The sequence below is a fragment of the Myotis daubentonii genome, chromosome 10, assembly GCF_963259705.1.
Source record: "Myotis daubentonii chromosome 10, mMyoDau2.1, whole genome shotgun sequence".
NCBI lineage: Eukaryota > Metazoa > Chordata > Mammalia > Chiroptera > Vespertilionidae > Myotis > Myotis daubentonii.
This window is the reverse complement of record NC_081849.1, coordinates 82,799,963-82,818,146: the sequence shown is the minus strand read 5'-3', so window position 1 is coordinate 82,818,146 and position 18,184 is coordinate 82,799,963. Positions and strand designations below refer to the sequence as shown.

The 18,184-nt window shown below is 51.8% G+C and overlaps 1 protein-coding gene across 3 annotated transcripts in view; it reads left to right on the top strand.

The window, feature by feature from the left end:
* The window catches only part of DOCK4 (dedicator of cytokinesis 4), a 198,923-nt gene extending 193,335 nt beyond the window's left edge, over positions 1–5,588 (top strand). For all 3 annotated transcript variants that reach the window (XM_059655872.1, XM_059655874.1, XM_059655871.1), the window contains one exon: positions 3,048–5,588. In XM_059655872.1, the coding sequence (XP_059511855.1) occupies positions 3,048–3,485 (438 nt within the window). In that variant the 3' untranslated portion in view covers positions 3,486–5,588. The remainder of the gene's footprint in view (positions 1–3,047) is intronic.
* The last annotated feature ends 12,596 nt before the right edge of the window (positions 5,589–18,184 follow it).

The following is an 18,184-nucleotide window of genomic DNA, read 5'->3' as shown; positions in this document are numbered from 1 at the left end:
TATGGTCCCAGTGTCACCTCCTAGGACCATAGTCGGCAAACTGCGGCTCGGGAGCCACATGCAGCTTTCTGGCTCCTTGCGTGGCTCTTCCACAAAATACCACGTGCGGGCGCACGTACAGTGCGACTGAAACTTCGTGGCCCATGCGCAGAAGTCGGTTTTCAGCCTGGGCGAGTCCATTTTGAAGAAGTGCTGTTGATATTTGGCTCTGTTGACTAATGAGTTTGCCGACCACTCTCCTAGGACAGGTTCAGCCTGCCCTGGTTTAAGAGGCATTAAAACCACACCACCTTGAATTGACCTCAGGGTCAGGGTGTCCGAAATAGTGTTCTGGGCCTTTGCCTTCTCATCAGCCTCGCCCACTCTGACACAGCCAAACCCAGTTTCTCTTTTCCTATTTTATTTTTTTAAAAAAAATATGTTTGTATTGATCTCAGAGAGGAAGAGAGAGAGGTAGAAACATCAATGATGAGAATCATCGATTGGCCGCCTCCTGCTGCCCCACGCTGGGGATCGAGCCCGCAGCACGGGCATGTGCCCTGACCAGGAATTGAACCCTGACTTCCTGGTTCATGGGCTGATGCTCAACCATTGAGCCTCGCTGGCCAGGCTCTTTTCCTATTTTCTACCAAGACTTTCGAATACATTAATGAAAACCAGGCAGGGCAATGACTTTTTAAAGCTTTAAAGATCAGATGTTTGTCCGGGTCTGTAGACACGGGCTATTGGACATCTCTGAGCAGACACAGTCCCTCGTGGAGGTCAAGGGTAGCCGTCCAAGGGTAGATGCCCAGGGGTAGGGTGTCAGGCTGAGGCAAGGCCTGCCAGTCCGTGTGGGCGTGGTGCCCAGAGCTGCTGCCCGGAGGCAACTGCAGTGGAAAGAACGATTTCATCCCTGAGTGACGGGGACCACACGCTCCCTGTCCCTTTCGAGGGGGAGAGGTTTCCAGGTGACATCGAAGGAAAGCAGGTCCTGAGCTGTCCGAGCAGCAGCTGCTCATAGAAACCGAGAATCTGAAGCGGGAAACCAAAAGGAGGGAGGAAATCGCAGAGAAGCGTGACGTTCACGTTGCCCACGTTTCCGACAGAGCCAGTTCCCTGCTGGTTTTGTTGTCTCCGCCATAGCGGCCCCGAGAAAGCCCACGGCCTGTGCCTGCTCTGCAGCCGGGACTGAGGTCTCGGTGTGACAGGAGGGAAAGGACGTGGCCGTGGCGTTTCCACAGCTTCCCACCCGCCTCGCGCTCCCTCCCACGCAGCGCTATGGACCGGTACCTGCGCCTTTCCCTCGATTTTGCAGAGTAGTAGTAAGACTCTAAGTCGTAGAGATTGGCGGGGCGGGAGCAGAACAAAAAGAACAAAGGGATGGAGATGTTGAAATAGCTGAGTGGATAGTGCTATGCAGCACACCTGCATCCGTCCTCACTGCCCGCCTCTGTGGCCACATGGTCACAGTGGGGTCGCAGTGATGGCAAACCTATGACACGCGTGTCAGAGGTGACACGTAAACTCATTTCTTTGGTTGATTTTTCTTTGTTAAATGGCATTTAAATATATAAAATAAATCTCAAAAATATAAGTCTTTGTTTTACTATGGTTGCAAATGCCAAAAAGTTTCTATATGTGACACGGCACCAGAGTGAAGTTAGGGTTTTTCAAAATGCTGGCACGCTGAGCTCAAAAGGTTCGCCGTCACTGGAAGGGGTGGCTGGACGTGTTGTGACTCCTGGGGTCCAGGAGAGGGCGCTCTGCCCTAAGCTCCTCGCCCTGTGATTAGCATGCAGGCGGTGCCTTCAAGGTTGTTTTCAGCACCTAAATGGAGTAACCCTGTGTGACTGACCGGCTCTCCTGTCTTATTTTGGACAAAACCAGCAGTGCATTGGGACTCTCAGGTGGCCCTGCTTCATTTCCGGCCCCGCTAAGGGGAAGGGTTTGTGTCTCCCCCCATTATTTTGTTTAAAAAGAGAGACCGAGGTCAAGTTGGTCCAAAAGGACATTTCTCAAAGTGTGTTTGTCCTAATGTTACCTCCTAGAACAGTGGTCAGCAAACTGTGGCCTGTGAGCCACGTGTGGCTCTTTGGCCCCTTGAGTGTGGCTCTTCCACAAAATATCGACTTCTGCGCATGGGCCACGAAGTTTCAATCGCACTGTATGTGCGTGCCCGCACGTGGTATTTTGTCCATAGGCCATCCTGTGATGAATGCAAACAAGGGTTCATGACCACACCCTTTAGAAGACGGTGGGCTGGACGAAGCTGTCCCAGTTCCTTTATTGTGGGACTTGCACCTGCTGATCTGCCCCCAAGGGCCCCAGGAGCGTTACTGTCAGCCTGCCCCAGGGTCCCGCTCTCCACAGACCACCCCTCAGGACCCCTTTTCCTTCGGACACCAGTTAGGGAGTGAGCACGTGGGGATGCAGGGGGCTAGCCAGCTGACATGAACCAGAGAGGGAGTCGGGGAGTATCTTGTGGTCGGGTGGGGACTGTGGCAAAGGAAAGAATGTATCCCCTTTGGCCGGGAGCAGCCCCTGCACAGCTTCAGGAAGTTATGAGACACTGAGCTAGTGTTGCTAGAACTTGCAGTTCTTTATGAAATGCCGGGAATCTGGTTTAATCCACAGAACTTATCCTCCTGCTGCTCTGGAAATCACGGCATTGCCAGGCGCGGTCTTCCCAGGCCCCTTTCCTGGCGTCTTCTCTCTGGGTGCTTGCGCCTTGCGGGGTGGTCCAAGTTTCCTCCTCTTCTAAGGACGATGGTCAGATTAGATGTGGGCTCACCCCGGGGCCTCCTTTTAAGGGAGCTACTAGCGCTGTAAAGGCCCCGTCTCCAAAGACACCCCATCTGAGGCGCTGGGTTAGGGCTTCCCTGCCCACATTCAGTGGGGCGTGCATTCCAGCCATCGCAGGGGCTGACCCCGCCCCTCGCAGGGTGTGGCCCCGCCCCTCGCAGGGTGTGGCCCCGCCCCTCGCAGGTGTGACCCCGCCCCTCGCAGGGGGTGACTCGCTCTGTGTGCCCCTTGCTCCCCTGTCTCTCCGCCCCTTTCGCCTGCAGGGCCCCGGGCAGTCCTTCACGCCCTCCCCGGTGGAGTACCACTCGTCCGGGCTGCTCTCCAACTCGCCGGTGCTGTCGGGCAGCTGCAGCAGCGGCATCTCCTCGCTCAGCCGGTGCAGCGCGTCGGAAATCTCGGGCTTCGAGAACCCGGTGAACGAGCCATCGGCGCCCGCGCCCGGGTCGGGGTCCGGCTACGGCGCCCCGGAGGAGCCCGCGCGCAGGGACAGCAAGACGCCCCCGCCCTACAGCGTCTACGAGCGGACGGTGCGGCGCCCGGTCCCGCTACCTCACAGCCTGTCCATCCCCGTCACCCCCGAGCCGCCCGCGCTGCCCCCCAAGCCGCTGGCCGCGCGCCCCGGCGCCCTGGAGAACGGCACCCGGAGGACTGAGCCCGGCCCGCGGCCCAGGCCCCTGCCCAGGAAGGTCTCGCAGCTCTGAGCCACGTTTCCGTGTCCCCTGCGATGACCCGCTGCGTTTACAGGAGGAGAAGTAAGACGTGAGGACGGCGGTGTAGGCACTTTATCAGACTTGTTCCGGAGGCGTTGGCGCGCGTGGGTGTCCGGTTGCACAATACTCACCGCCACGGACCCCAGCGCGGGCCACGTGGTGGCCGAAGCTCTGAAAGCCCTGCTCCTTCGGAGGCGGTGAAGAGTGATCGTGACTTCTTTTGTACCTTTTTACGTTCCCCTTTTTTACGGTTTCATGTTAAAGCCAATACAGTATTGTCGAGCAATACGACGCGTGGTAATGTTGCATATTTTTTACTGAATACTTGATACTCTGAGAAAGCTGACGGAGGCGGTTCCGGCCCGCGGTCCTCACTGGGGAAGCCCGTGGGAAGAGGAGAGAGTCCTGGCTCCCCGGCCAGCAGGCCCCTGGGCGGTGACAGGTAAAGCCTGTTAGATGGCGGACGCCGGGGTGCGGCTGGGGCTGGAAATGGTTTTACTCTTGAGACAAACTGCTCCTTGGGGGTTGCCTCTGACATGCAAGAGCTGGCTGCGCCCTAAAAGTTCCGCTTGGGGACTGGCTGGTCAGTCATTAGTACCCGCACCACAGCATCCACCGGTCTCCCCTTCAGGGTGCATGGCCTTTCAGAGCCGAGATGAGGCGAGGCGGGCGGGCTGAGTAGCAGAGCCCAGGGGGAATGTTTACCTGGAGCCCGGGCTTCCTTCCCGGCAGTTTCCGCCGCCAGATTTGTCATTGAGAAGCGCGATGCCCATGTCGTAAACAAGCCCGAATTAATGGGTCCCATTAAGGAGCACACAGGAATCAATGCGGGACAGCATTAAATCAATGGCCTAAATGAAGAAAAAGCCCCTTCGAGAAAACACGTTAGCATGAACAAATGGCAGGAGGGCTTTCAGGAGGCAAGGGCATTCACTTTCAGTCCTGCACAAAAGGAAAGATGCCTGGGCCCTCCCCCTTCCTCCCAGCAGGGCTGCCCCTGGGCTGTCCCTGGGCCCTGCGGGGGGGGAGGGGGGGGATAGGGCGGCTGGGGAGGGTTCCAGCGTCTGGGACCTAGTCGGGAGGCGCGGCCTCCTTGTTGGAGATGAACCAAGCACCTTGTGTGTAGTGTATTTTGTATCTGTGTTTTGTTTCCTTTTACTGCCTGTTTATAACACTCACTTGACAATAGAGATGAACTGTATTTTAAATCATGCTGTTAAATATTTCCCTCTTTTGTTGGGAAGCTCATTTTAGTTTAACTGTGTTCGCTGTGGCTAGCTTACCTGGAAGGCAGTGACCACTTTTTTATATTCCCTTGATGAACCCATTCAGCAGGTGTACGCTGTTGAGGCTGACTATAGAGGTTTTCTATAATAAATGTTCAAGTATTTTTGTACATAACTAGTTAATTTTAATAAGAGATACCATTATGTGTAAGAAAAAAGAAAAGCAAACAGTTGTGGCTGCAGTATGAGTGTTATAATTATGCCAAATACTTTATGTATGGAAAAAGAATATTTGTACATACGTGCTTTTAACAATAATTCTGCCAGATTGACTTTCCAGTTTTTGAATGTCAGAAAAATTAATATATGTTAAAATATTTATGTTTAGTGAAGGTATTCATAATGGAGAAAAGGAACATATAAATTTTAGCTTTGTATCTTGCAAGTTTTGCAGTCGGAAATTTCTTGAACTAGCTTTTGCTTTTGATGATAACACTGTGTTTGTAATCATACCCTTAAAAAATATATATATATATATATATAGAGGAAGCTCTGTATTTCTGTTGCTTTAAAGAAGAAAACTCCTCCACTTAAGTAAGGTGACCTGCATAAGATAACAAAGCTTCTTTGATTTCCTTTTCCTCTGTAGTTTAACAGATTTGTTGACTAGTGCTCAGGCACAGTATAAATCAATGTTATTTGCTCTTGAAGCCATTTTTTTAAAAAATTGCAATGAGCAGTGGATCCTGTGGGTGTGTGTCTGAAGCAGCTATATAGCAAACACTTCAAGAGATTCTCTTAGCTCAGATGTTCCTACTGGTTGCTGCTGAATGGTAAATATTAAATAAAATTACCTGATTAATCTTGATATTTCTGTCTGTCTTTCATCAGTATGAACAGAAGCTGTGTACATCTCTTGGTCGTAGCATAGTGAAAATTTCAGACTTCTTGGTCGGTAGATCCTGTCTTGTTGTTTTGCCTTGGATGGTAGACTTCCTCTACCTACAACGCTTATTTATGGCGTAAGAACAAAGGTTGAGAAGGTAGCCGTGGAGGTTAATGTCAGGAGAGAAGGGAACATTTCCCAGGTGGCTGGCCACTCATGGGACTAATCAGAACCATCCAAGTTTGTTTGCATTAGAAAACTTGACACAAAACAGATTAACTGCCCAATGTGGGAAACGGTTGAGACACACTGCAAAACGCATTGACTACCTGGCGTCTGATCATAAATCCCGGCTTTCCGTTTTGTGAGCTGCTGTGCGGTTAGGTTTATGGCATGTACGGGACCCAACGCCAAGCAAGCCATTGTCTGACTCCGCTGCCCCATTACATACCAAAACCCATTTGCAGGCCGTCGTCGATATCCTCGATGTTTCTCCACATTCACGAAGTGGTTTTCGAGCATTTTGGGGTCACGTTCGTTACAGCCGAGCTCATCGGCGTTTAGATTCTACAAGCGTAATCACAACGTGAACAGCCCTGCTTGCCGTCTAGGTAGTGTTCTCTCTGGATTGTCATCGATGGCTCTCCAAACAAGAATAAAGGGAGTAGCAGGTCGCACAGGCCGGCCTTCGCGCCAGCCTTCCACATTGTGTGGCTTGTACTAAAATGAATGCTTCGTGACTGATCGAGGCCTACTTTGCCCTCATTACATAAGAAGGCCATAAAAAAGATGTGAAAAATGGACAGAAGGCCATTTCCCTCACATCACTATCATCCTACTCCTTTAGTCTTTTTCTACACGTACGTATTGTGTAGCACTAGCATGTCAAACTCGCGGCTGTGGGCTGCATGCACCAACGAATATTTTTGCAGCACAGCCAATATAACGGTATGTAAGAAACGTCTTAATAAAAATTTCGTATCTTGATTTCTACAATATCCTGTTATGTGTAATTATTAATAACAAACTACAATGTTGGATAATCACTGATTACTATAATCATGTTGCATTCATTTCACTTACATGCCTTATGCACAGGCGCACCATTTCTCACCACTAATACTGGCAGCGAATATTTTAGCAGCTGATGGCCACGTCATTAGTCTTGGACTGACTTGTTTGGTGTGCGCAACAGGAAATATTTCGCTTTTGGAGAACAAGAAAAATAGGTTTATTTGCGTGACGCTTATTAATTTGTGCAGTTATTCGGTGTCTGGTAAGTTAATGTTCAAGAAAAAATACTAATTTTTATTTAAATGTTCTATTTAATGTTAATGATGACTCATTTATTTCAGCCCTTTGTATTCAGCAGTCTCTATCGAAATAAACCTACATTTCTATGAAAAGTGAACCTTTTGTTTTTTTGCAGGCCACATAAACTTAAAGCTTGTTTATTTGGCCCGTGCTAGCCCTTGAGTTTGACATGCTTGCTGTAGCGTTTCCACCTTGAGTGCTGGTTCCCTCGGGTATCAAACACGCTGTGGTAACAGAGCTGCGTTCAACACCATCAGGAGAGAACCCTCAACTCAGGTTTGGCAGCATCTCTCAGGGCGGGAGGGCAGGACCAGATTTCATTGAAAAGTGGGGTTTTGTTGAAGGTGGGTCTTTAAATGAGCAGGCCTGGAGGTCGGGTAAGATCATGGGGTAGCTGTTCAGGTGGGTGGAAAGAGCAAGGCAGGGATTTTGAGGTCACGGGTTCAGAGCCTCAGGACATAAACTGCTCATTGATGCTTCCTCTCAGCGATTGGACGGGCCTGCTGAGAAGCTCCTGTTGTGGACATCAAGATACTTGCCTGTCGGGACGCCTGGAAGAAGAAGGCCATGCGGACAAACACGGAGCAGTGGAGTCTGGCTCACGGGGACAGGAGCTGCCTGGACCAGACCGGTCCAGTTCTCCACACGTACGTTGCACGTGGCTGTAATCACGGTGTCCCTGGGCGGTCTACCCTCATGTTTTGTCCACTGTTACAGTGTTTAACTATTATGACATGTCAGCGGAAAGCCAAGGCTATTCCACATTTTAGCCGGTCCCCACTCATGGGCGGCCTATTGCTTTCCGTTTCTCATGAGGACAAAGCATGCCTTGGCGGCTATTCTCACGCAAGCTTTCCCCATGTTTTGGTTTATTTCCTTAGAATGGACTCCGGACTAAAGTGGCAAAGGTGGAGGAATGATGATGTTTCCATCCTCTTGCATATTTACAAAGCCCTTCCCCAAAGTGTTGGACCCACTTTAGTGCCACCCGCAGGGTTTTGGCAAGTCCCCAAGAAACATGGAGTCTGAGTCTTAAGGCACAAAAATACCAGCCTGGACAGAGCCCGGCCTCCGTCTGCAAGCGCGCCCTGTGCACCGGGCGTGTGGTGTCCGGGAAACGGACTTGGCTGGAGGCGTGGGCCCAGGGCTTAATACTGGGGAACAATGCTGCTCCCCAGGGAAACAGGCCGGGCAGAGGGAGCAGCTGAACAGAGATGCTCTGGCCATAGAGCCTCAGCTGGTCCCATAGAGAACTTGGGGGCAGAGGTCAGGCGCTGAGGGTGGGCAGCTCTCAGGGGCTAAGGGCCATCCCTGCGGGAGGGTGAGGAGGACACACAGGTGAGCCTGGCAGGCCACCCTCCCATCAGCTGGGAAAATGCACAGCCTGGACCTGATGGGGCCCGTGTTGTGAGTCACCACCACCATCGCCGTCCCCATGGCGGCCACGGCCCACAGAGCAGAGCGGGCCCTCGGAGCTGCAGAATTCTCTGATACGAAGCTAGTTACTAATCAGACCAAAGGAAAGGCGCCTAGTTTTCTCCCTTTGGTTTGGAGCAAGAATGGAATTATTTTCTTTATTTTTAATTAATTTTTTTATTGATTTCAGAGAGTAAGGCAGAGGAAGAGATAGAAATATCAATGATGAGAGAGAATCATTTGTCGGCTGCCTCCAGCACACCCCACACCAGGGACCGAGCCCACAACTTGGGCATGTGCCCTGACTGGAATCAAACTGTGACCTCCTTGGTTCATAGGTTGACATTCAACCACTGAGCCACACCAGCCAGGCAAGAACGGAATTGTTTAGATCCCCACCCAATGGCTTTGGAAAACTGTTCTCTGGCCTTGGGGCTATGAATGAGCTGAGAGGCACCCCACCGCCAGCTATTCTGCCTGACGGACCGTCAGTTCCAGGCGGCGCTGACTGAACAGGGTTTCCCTTGTCGTCTGAGTGAGTGACAGGGTCCACCTGGACAGCAGATGGTGAGGTCAGCTCCTTAGCTCATATTGTCTGGGGAGAATCCGCTGTCAAGAAATCCACCTGGTCACAGTGGATCATCGTTAATAAGTTTGTTCCAGCCTCCATGGCTTAAACTTAGTGTGGCCACGTCATCACAATTATTAATTTAGAAAACGATGCAAATTGCTTTCCTTTCCCAACTGGAAGGTAACAATGACGGGGGTCGGGGGGTCGGGAGGGGAGCCAGCGAGCTTGCCACGTGACTCTGTCCACTCTGCAGCCGGCACCCACAACAGGTCCGGGGCCAGGGTCAGCTGCTCGGCGGGTCCTGAATCTGATTCGCACACGTGGACAGATGGCGGGGGCAGCGCAGTACTGATGAGAACAAAGGGGGCTGGAGCTCCCTTCTGCCCTTTGAAGCCAGATTCAGTGTGGGGCCTTCTCCTGGCCTTTCTGGAGACATCTTCCTCTAAAATGTCAACTTGCATCGTCTGTGGAGTAGAACTGAGCCTCGACTTGCCCGGAGAGGAAGCTGGATCCTCGTTCTCTTCAGAGGCCTGAGGAAGAGCGATCATGCGTGTCTCATTTGGGAGGAATCAGAAGAGCTGATGGGCTGAGTTCCATCCATGTTTTCAAAGAAGAACTTGCACGCTTTGGTATGGCTTCTCCACCCTCTGGCATGACCCACCCACGCACTTCATGGAGCTTTGCTGGTGCAATAGAGTGAAAACAGACACGTGTCTGCTCGGCCTGCCAATGCTTCGGACTATATATTGTCCTTTTTTTTTTTTTTTTTTTTTTAGCATTTTAGTCTTTTTTTAATATTTAGAAAGAGAGGGAGGGAAGGAGGGGTGGAGGGAGAGAGATCTGAGAAACATACAATGGTTGCCTCCCACACGTATCCTGACCGGGGCTCGAACCCAAAACCTGGGCATGTGCCCTGAGGGGGAATCGAACCTTCGACCCCTCAGTGCCCAGGACGATGCTCAGCCAACTGAGCCACACCAGCCAGGGCTACGTATTTTCCTATATGGCACATGTCCTAGTATTGTCAATGCATATTGCTATGTTTTAAGTTGTCATATCTATTCCAATGTGTGATTTCTCTGGAGTCTGCCAACAGAATTTTTCTTAGAAATTACTGAAGCCGCTGGGGCAAAGGAGAGAGATATTAATGCAAACTCGCAAGGGAGGTGCACCTCTCCATTAATAGATAGAGAATTTCCTGACATCAAGGAACTAAAAAGGAGGCAAAGGAAGATCACTTATGGGTGATGTGCCCGAGACCTGACCTGGTTGCTAAGGGAGGCAAAGCTCCGCTTTGAAGTCGAGAAGAGCTTTACTCACCTCAGAAACACAGCGTTCAGTTCTCACGGAATATCACAGCCAACGATGTTAGCTTACATCCGCTCTCAGGAAGCAGAGAGCGGCGGCGCCTGTCATCGGCTTTGTCACATCATAATCACATCAGCCCAGGCCGGAGAGCTCCATGGGTTCTATCTTCTCGGGAAGCAAGTTTCTCAGCCTCTGCACCCGCGTTAACCCCACGGGGCCAGTTTCTCAGAGAAGTGATGGGTGATTGATTATAAGTAGGATACCCAAGTGTGTCCAATGCTTTCTAAAAAGGACTTCAAACATGTAACATAATCAATAATTGTTCCTGTTGCTTTTAAATTTTTTTTTTTCCGTCATTTTGTGGGAACAAATTTGAAATGTTCAGGTAAGTGCCTTACGTTACCACAAATCAATGCTGCATCTTAGGAACTGTGCACTGACCTCTTGGCCTCTTCTTCTTAATTTCTTACAAGTGGAATGTTTTGGGGAGAAATGTTATAATTACAATAGATCTCGGACACTCTTACTGAGTTTAAACAGCGTCATCTTAAAAATCATCAAAACCATAATCTTGACTTCCTCATGGTGGTCTGGGAAGTTTGTGATATTATCCACTGGGACTTTGCTAAGCCACCGGCTTGAATCCTGTGAGCGTCAAGTCACGTGGCTGCTGTGTGAGCCTCCCCTGCACCTCCGTGCAGAATCCCTAGCCCAGGGCGCCTCGTCTGCTCTGGGTCGCCGCGGTCAGTCTGAATCTAACCTTGGTTTAGCCGTTCCTCTGTGCTACGTGCTTTAAAAAACTTTCTATCCCTTCGGCACTTGCTCTGTTCATTCACTGCCCTCTTTGTCTGAGAGCTGCCTTCTATTCACAGAGACAACCCCTGAGACCATGTTTCTACCCCTGCCACGGGCCATCCGGAGTGGGAGTGGACACATGATCCAAGCTCAGCCAATGGAGACTCTGCCGGGAGCTCAGACCTCAGGAAATGGCTCTGAGCTCGCATATGGGCCTGGGAGGCAGCACTGCAGGTCAGCAGCCAAGAGAGGGAAAGGCAGTTATGTGCCGATTCACAGCATAAGGAGCCATGTGGTCAGAGAGAGAGAGAGAGAGAGAGAGAGAGAGAGAAGGGTGTGGAGGATAAGGGCTGAGCGGTGGCCATCCCAGTCAGGAGCCCGTCAGAGGTGACCATCCTTCCTGCCTGGATTTTCTGCAGTGGCTGCTGAAACTGAAGCCACTTGCACATCTCTCTGCGCTGGTTTGAAGTGGATTTGTATAATCCGCGACACCAGAGCCTGGTTGTCCAGCAGGAGGCGGCATGGCCGCGTCTGCGGAGGCCGGAAGGCCAGGGGCAGGGTGCCCTGTCACCGCTCACACCCAGCTCTCCCAGCGGTGTCACCAGCGTGTCCACGTCCGATCCCGGCTGGCACTCATCACGGAGCAGAGCGTGAGTGACGGGCGTCCTTGTCGAAACGTGAGAGCTCAGCATGGAACGATGTGTTAATCACTGATCAGTGTTGTCACGGAGCCAACGAGTCCGTGAGTTTCAGGCTTCCTGCGACTTCCCCACAGCCGCCCCCGCGCCCCGGCCGCACCCAGCCCTCACGGGACAGGGAGTCCCAGCGGCGGAGCTCGGGGCCGGGCAGAGCCCGCTCCTGGGCAGGTCCGCGCCGAGGCCTCTCTTCTGCTCAAGGACAGCGGTTCACTGTGGATACAGCCTCGTGGGCTCCGGCCAGGCCACGTTCCTCCCGCCACCCAGGCCTAACCAGGGCCCTTCCCCCCAACTTCCCAGCGCTCCCCCAGTGGCTCACCTCAGTGCCTCCAAGCCCACGGGCGTCCTGCTGCCTCGCCCCGAAACCAGTCCGCATGCTGAGGTTTATTAGGACGCACCCCGCCTCAGGGGCCAGGGCGTGTCCCGTTAACTAGGGCTGGAGATCGCCCGACGGAAGAGGCTCCAACCACCGCCAGTCACCCCGCTCACGGGTGCTCAGGGGAGTCCGCTGGGCCCGGGAGGGTGGGTTGTCTCTGTCCTACGATGTCTAGGGCTCAGCCGAGGAGACCTGGATCGCTGGAGGCGACAGAGGACCGAGGCCAGACCCTCTGGGGGCTTCTCCACTCCGGGCCACCATCTCCGTGAGGACGGCAGGCAGGCTGGGCTCAGCGTCAGCCAGGAAGCTTACAGGGTCCAAGTTCAAGCTTACAGTTTTTAGCAACAACTTCATGCTCCTTTGTAACCCGTGTCATAGGTTACTACTGTCACTTCTGCCGAGCATGTGGATGAAGCTTTTGTTGATTTATTTTAATCTTTATTAATTTCGAGAGAGAGGAAGAGGAAGAGAGAGAGAAACATCAAGGAGAGAGGAACATCTGTTGGCTGCCTCCTGCACGTCCCCTATTGGGGATCAAGTCCACAACCTGGGCATGTGCCCTGACCGGGAATCGAACTCCTGGTTCATGGGCCAACACTCAACCACTGAGCACACCAGCCGGGCTGATGAAGCTTCTAAAACCTGCCCAGACCAAAGGGAGGGGTACAGTCTTCACACCTTGATGGGAGGCGTGTCTAAGAGTGGAAGGCCATGTTTTCAAAACGTTCAGAACGATCACAGTTGGCTTTTTGTTTGTTGTTGTTGCCACGTCTGCCATGGTTCAGAAACGGAAGTCTCCTGAGGATTCTTGCGTAACGAGCACAGGCTCCTGCCACCTCGGTTTAGCCACAGTTTGTTAGAAGCACACCCGGCTGTGTCTGAGTGGGACGCGACCCTGGGAACTGGGATTGCGAATGAACAATCAGTATCGCCGTGCAGCTGGGACGCAGGTCCGGTAACTCTCCGAAGCTGCTGAAATTGCATCTTGACTCAGCATTAACCTCCATACAAATGATAGATAACTAGGGGAACCATTGTATTTAACCTTATGAAATAAGATCAATGCAATTAAAATGGATTTTCTCTCGAGGCTGCTTCTCTGACTTCATTTGCCTTTGGTTGGGGCACCTGAGGAAAGCAAAACTCTCAGAGAAAATACTATTATTTGGAGCAGATCATTTCCAGAACCAATATATATATATTTTTTTACAAAGAATCATATGCAAGTACTACACATAAAATATACAAGTTGTGAATGGCTCACAAAGGTGAAATAGTACTGAGAGCTTCATCCTTTTCAATTATGTGTAAGACAGTTTTTTGTAGGAAAATAATTATTTTTCTTGCCCCACTCTAAAACACACATTAACAATTTTATTTTTTTACGTGTATTTTTATTGATTTCAGAGAGTAAGGGAGAGGGAGAAAGACACACACACACATCAATGATAAGAGAGAATCATTGATCGGCTGCCTCCTGCACGCCCCCTACTGGGAATCGAGCTCACAACCCAGGCATGTGCCCTGACGGGGAGTTGAACCATGACTTCCTGGTTCATAGGTCACTGAGCCACGCTGGCTGGGTAACAATTTTCATTGTAACCTCACATGTGTGTGCTCTCACTCCTTCCTGCCAAACATATTCTATACTTAGATCCAAAACATTTCAGGGGACAGGATGTGATCTTCCGTGTGTGGCTGTTAGGAAATATGGCCACTCAGATATCATCCCATTTGCAAGCTGGTACCTGGGGCCTACTTAAGTTTAAGAAGACAGAGAAAAACGATTATTTTGTCGCTTTGAAGAACATGCATAAATTTTTCAAATCACTTTTCTTGAATTCTAGCCAATAAATCAGACAGTGAAATTCTTAAGGCAAACAACGGGAGTTGTTTTTGAGCCCTGAAGTTGGTCTTCAGACTTTGAAAAATGTTATCTGAGAAACTGCAAGTGGGTTATGCAGTCATTTACTACCGGCCTGCTCCCAGAGGCAAGCCGTCCGGGACTCGCACGCACAGGCGCCGGCAAAGCCTTACTGGGTGAGCTGTGGGACGTGTTCTTAACAGGTTTTAACATCTCACATCAGCTGCGGTCTCCAGTGGCTGTTTCTTTATGAAATACCTGGATCTGTTTCTTTTAAAAAAATATGTGTTGATTTTAGAGAGGAAGGGGGAGAGAGAAAGAGAGAGAGAAAGAGAGAGATCAATGATGAGAGAGAATCATCAATCAGCTGCCTCCGGCCCGCCCCACACTGGGGATGGAGCCCACAACCCAGGCATGTGCCCTGACTGGGAATTGAACTGTGACCTCCTGGGTCATAGGTTGAGGCTCATAGGTTGAGCCACACTGGCCGGGCCTGGATCCGTTTCTTTGATGTCACAGCAGGAGGTAGATGATACTGGGACGTGTAAGGAAGAGAAATCCAGTGTCCCAGCACCTGCACCAAGTTGGATTTAAGTTTTAAAACTCCAAGTTGCCAAAGAAGCAATATGAGACCCTGCGACCACTGCTGCGCAACAGACAAAATGAGGAGGAAGTGCAGAGCACGGGGACGCTCCTGGGACTCGCCGAGCACGTCGTGCTTCCAGAAAAGGTGACATTGGGCACAGCACCCACGCTGCCGCTCCCCACGCCTGCGCCCGGGGGCCTTCCTACCCGGTCACCCTTTCCTGCCCGTCCCCGGAGCAGTGGCCCCACACTGAGCTCCGGGCTGCGTATGTCTGCCTGTGACTTGGCCATGACACGGAGATGAAACCAGCGATCCCAAACCGAAACTGAGCCACGGGCACAGCTGATGGGCGTGCTCACTAGGAATCTAGCAGGTGGGACTCGGGAGGCGGTGCCGTCACCGCTGAGCCCGAGGTGATGACTGGAAGAGTGCCGGCCCGTCCGCAGGGCAGCTCTGCAGGCTGGACCTGTCTGCAGAACCCGCTGTGGACCATGGACAAGCTCAGCCCCGAGCTGGGCTGCTCAGCTCCTGGCCTCCCAGCCCATCGCTGCACAGGAATTGGGGTTTGCAAGCCGTGGCTCCTGGAATCAGATAGAATAATGGTTCCACTTGGTCCATGAGCCCTGAAATGAGAATTGATGGATAGGATCGCTACCGTAGCATCAGATGGGCTGGGGGGGAAGAAATGACTAGGAGCTGCATGTTAATGAAATTCTGTTATCTGATAAACAACTTCAGCTCAGACGTCCTGCTCCAGAAAACTAATAAAATGCAAGACGTCACTGATGTTGCTCAAGTTTTGCAAGAAGTCATCTAACATCACGTGCAGCTCCCACGGGCGTCCCAAAGCGGCGTGGGGAGGGGGAGGCCTCAGAGCCAGAGCAGTTAGCATCTTGGTGGCTGGGGGTGTGTCCTGGTTGAATTTCATAGAAAACGGAGCATTCGGGTGCCCCAGCGCTTCTGCAGGAGGCAGGTGTTGTGCAAACAGATTGTAATCTCTTTAACCAACGGTTCCCACGTAGCTGGCTAGGTTTGTACTATTATTGTGAATTGAAACAAAATTAAATTGAGCCATGAAACTGCAGGATGCATCAGATGTAGACCAACTATTCTTAACACATTGCGGACGGATCGCAAGAATTCTCGTGTTTTTTCGTATTACACAGTGTTTTACCAAGTATCATACTTAAGAAGATATTAGCTTGTAAGAACATGGAATAAATAACTTCAAAATGCAATGGGTGTTTACTTTTAAGGTGTGCCTTTAACATTTATGTAAAATATTTTTTTGTACTTGTTCAGTAGAAACTTACCTGGCCACGGGGTAAAGCTAGCAATAAAACTGCTGGTCCGCGATTTAAGATAACTGCCCTTCAGACTTGGGTTCTTAAAGGGCCCATTGACTTCCGTCTGATGTAAAGTCAAGTAAAGCCTGAGGTTTGTCTACCAGTTACCTCCTCCTCTCCCAGTAGATCAGTGGTTCTCAACCTTCCTAATGCCGCGACCCTTTAATACAGTTCCTCATGTTGTGGTGACCCCCAATTTCATTGTTACAAATTGAACATAATTAAGCATAGTGATTAATCACAAAAACAATATGTAATTATATATGCGTTTTCCAATGGTCTTAGGCGACCCCTGTGAAAGTGTCGTTCGACTCCCAAAGGGGTCGCGACCCACAGGTTGAGAACCGCTGCAGTAGCTGCTGCTAGCATGTCCCCTCAGTCTTGTCAGTTGCACAGTCATTTCTACGGACGGCCCTTCACGTGCTTTCGCAAACATTAAGCTTCGCGATGGCCCAGCCAGGGACAGGCCGGCACTGCACCAGGTCCTGCTCCCGCTGAGGCGGCGGCGGGAATGACATTTGTCCCTGTCACTCAGAATCAGCACCCGGCTGGGGCTGCAGGGAGGGCGCAGCAGGGACCGTGGGGGGGGGGGGGGGGCGAGTGTCTGGGCAGCCAGGAGGGACGGTCCCCGAGGGGCAGCCTCCAGCCCCGGTGGCTGGTCCGGAGGGAGGTGGGAGGTAGCACACACCCCGACTGCCAGGTGCCATGCGCACAATGGGTTTCCAAGGTGTAGAACGGGAAAAAGAATGCAAGGTCTCTTACTGATAATTCTTACACAGATCAGTACTGAACGGGTTGTATTCTGGATATATTTGCTTAAATAAAATATGTTGCTACAATTCCAAAACCACAGTGCCTGCTTCCTAGGCCTTGGCTAGTGATATGTACAGAGTGAATTACAGCTGCTTCGGGTTTGTGCTTCCAGCCACGTCTGCAGCCAGTGTCCTCGATGGGAGCCTCTGTGGGCCTGGCTGGGCAGAGAGGGATCTCCCCGTGCCTACCCCTCAGTGGAGACCCCATGCCTGACCCCTGGGTGGAGACCCTGTGCCTGACCCCTGGGTGGAGACCCCATGCCTGACCCCTGGGTGGAGACCCTGTGCCTGACCCCTGGGTGGAAACCCCATGCCTGACCCCTGGGTAGAGACCCCATGCCTGACCCTGGGTGGAGACCCCGTGCCTGACCCCTGGGTGGAGACCCCGTGCCTGACCCCTGGGTGGAGACCCTGTGCCTGACCCCTGGGTGGAAACCCCATGCCTGACCCCTGGGTAGAGACCCCATGCCTGACCCTGGGTGGAGACCTCATGCCTGACCCCTGGGTGGAGACCCCGTGCCTGACCCCTGGGTGGAGACCCTGTGCCTGGCCCCTGGGTGGAAACCCCATGCCGACCCTGGGTTTTGCTGCCTATTGGCTACCTCCATCCAAGGCTTATGGGACATTCTGGACATGTTGGCACCTTCCCCACAGCCTGCCTTTGGGTTCTATTTTTGAGAAATGCAAGGACATACTTTTTACTCTTCCTTGTCTTTACAGACTCACCCGGAGCCTCAGTATTTTCCTGTCCCAGTGCCCACTCGTGGTGGCACACCCAGTCTGTGCCCACTGCTGTTCCAGCCGCGTTCTCACTGTTCCAGCCTCGTGTCTGCACGGTTCTCATTCCACCATGTCTCTGTTTTAATTCCTTCTCCAGCTGATTAACAACAGTGTATGATTAAACAGGAGGCAAGGCAGTTTGAAGGAGAACACAGACTGTTTGCGTGGGAATGCAGTCATCCTCATTCGGCAACATGTTCACTGCGGCTCCACGATGAATGGGAGGCGGTCCAGCCCGTCAGCTGCGGACTCTCACTGCGGCTGGGGCCTCACTAAGGAGGTTATTCCAGAAGCTGAGGTTGGCGTCGGAGGTCAGCGCTGGGGACGAGGGCCGTGAAGGGAAGGCGACCCTTCACGTTGTAGCGGAAATGCGGCCGCGTCAGATGGGCTGTTGTGTGATCACATGGTAGTGCCTGTTCTGTCCTGGGTAAGTCTCCCCTGGATATTCCTTCTTAATGGAATTTGAGGAATTAAAAATGGCTCCGCAAATCACTTTTTAATCCGGAGAAGTAAGCAGGGAATGAAACACACCGGCCTGCCTGCCGTTCAAGTGCAAGGAAAGGTGTAAATAAAGAAAACAGATTAGCGGCTGGTCCACACCCCATCGGCTACCTAACCACCTGTCACCAGCTAATGACACACCTTTTAGATGCACGCGCAAGAGAGATGGCTCAGAAACCAGCCTCTACGGGGGAGGCTGGTGGGAAGTAGCACG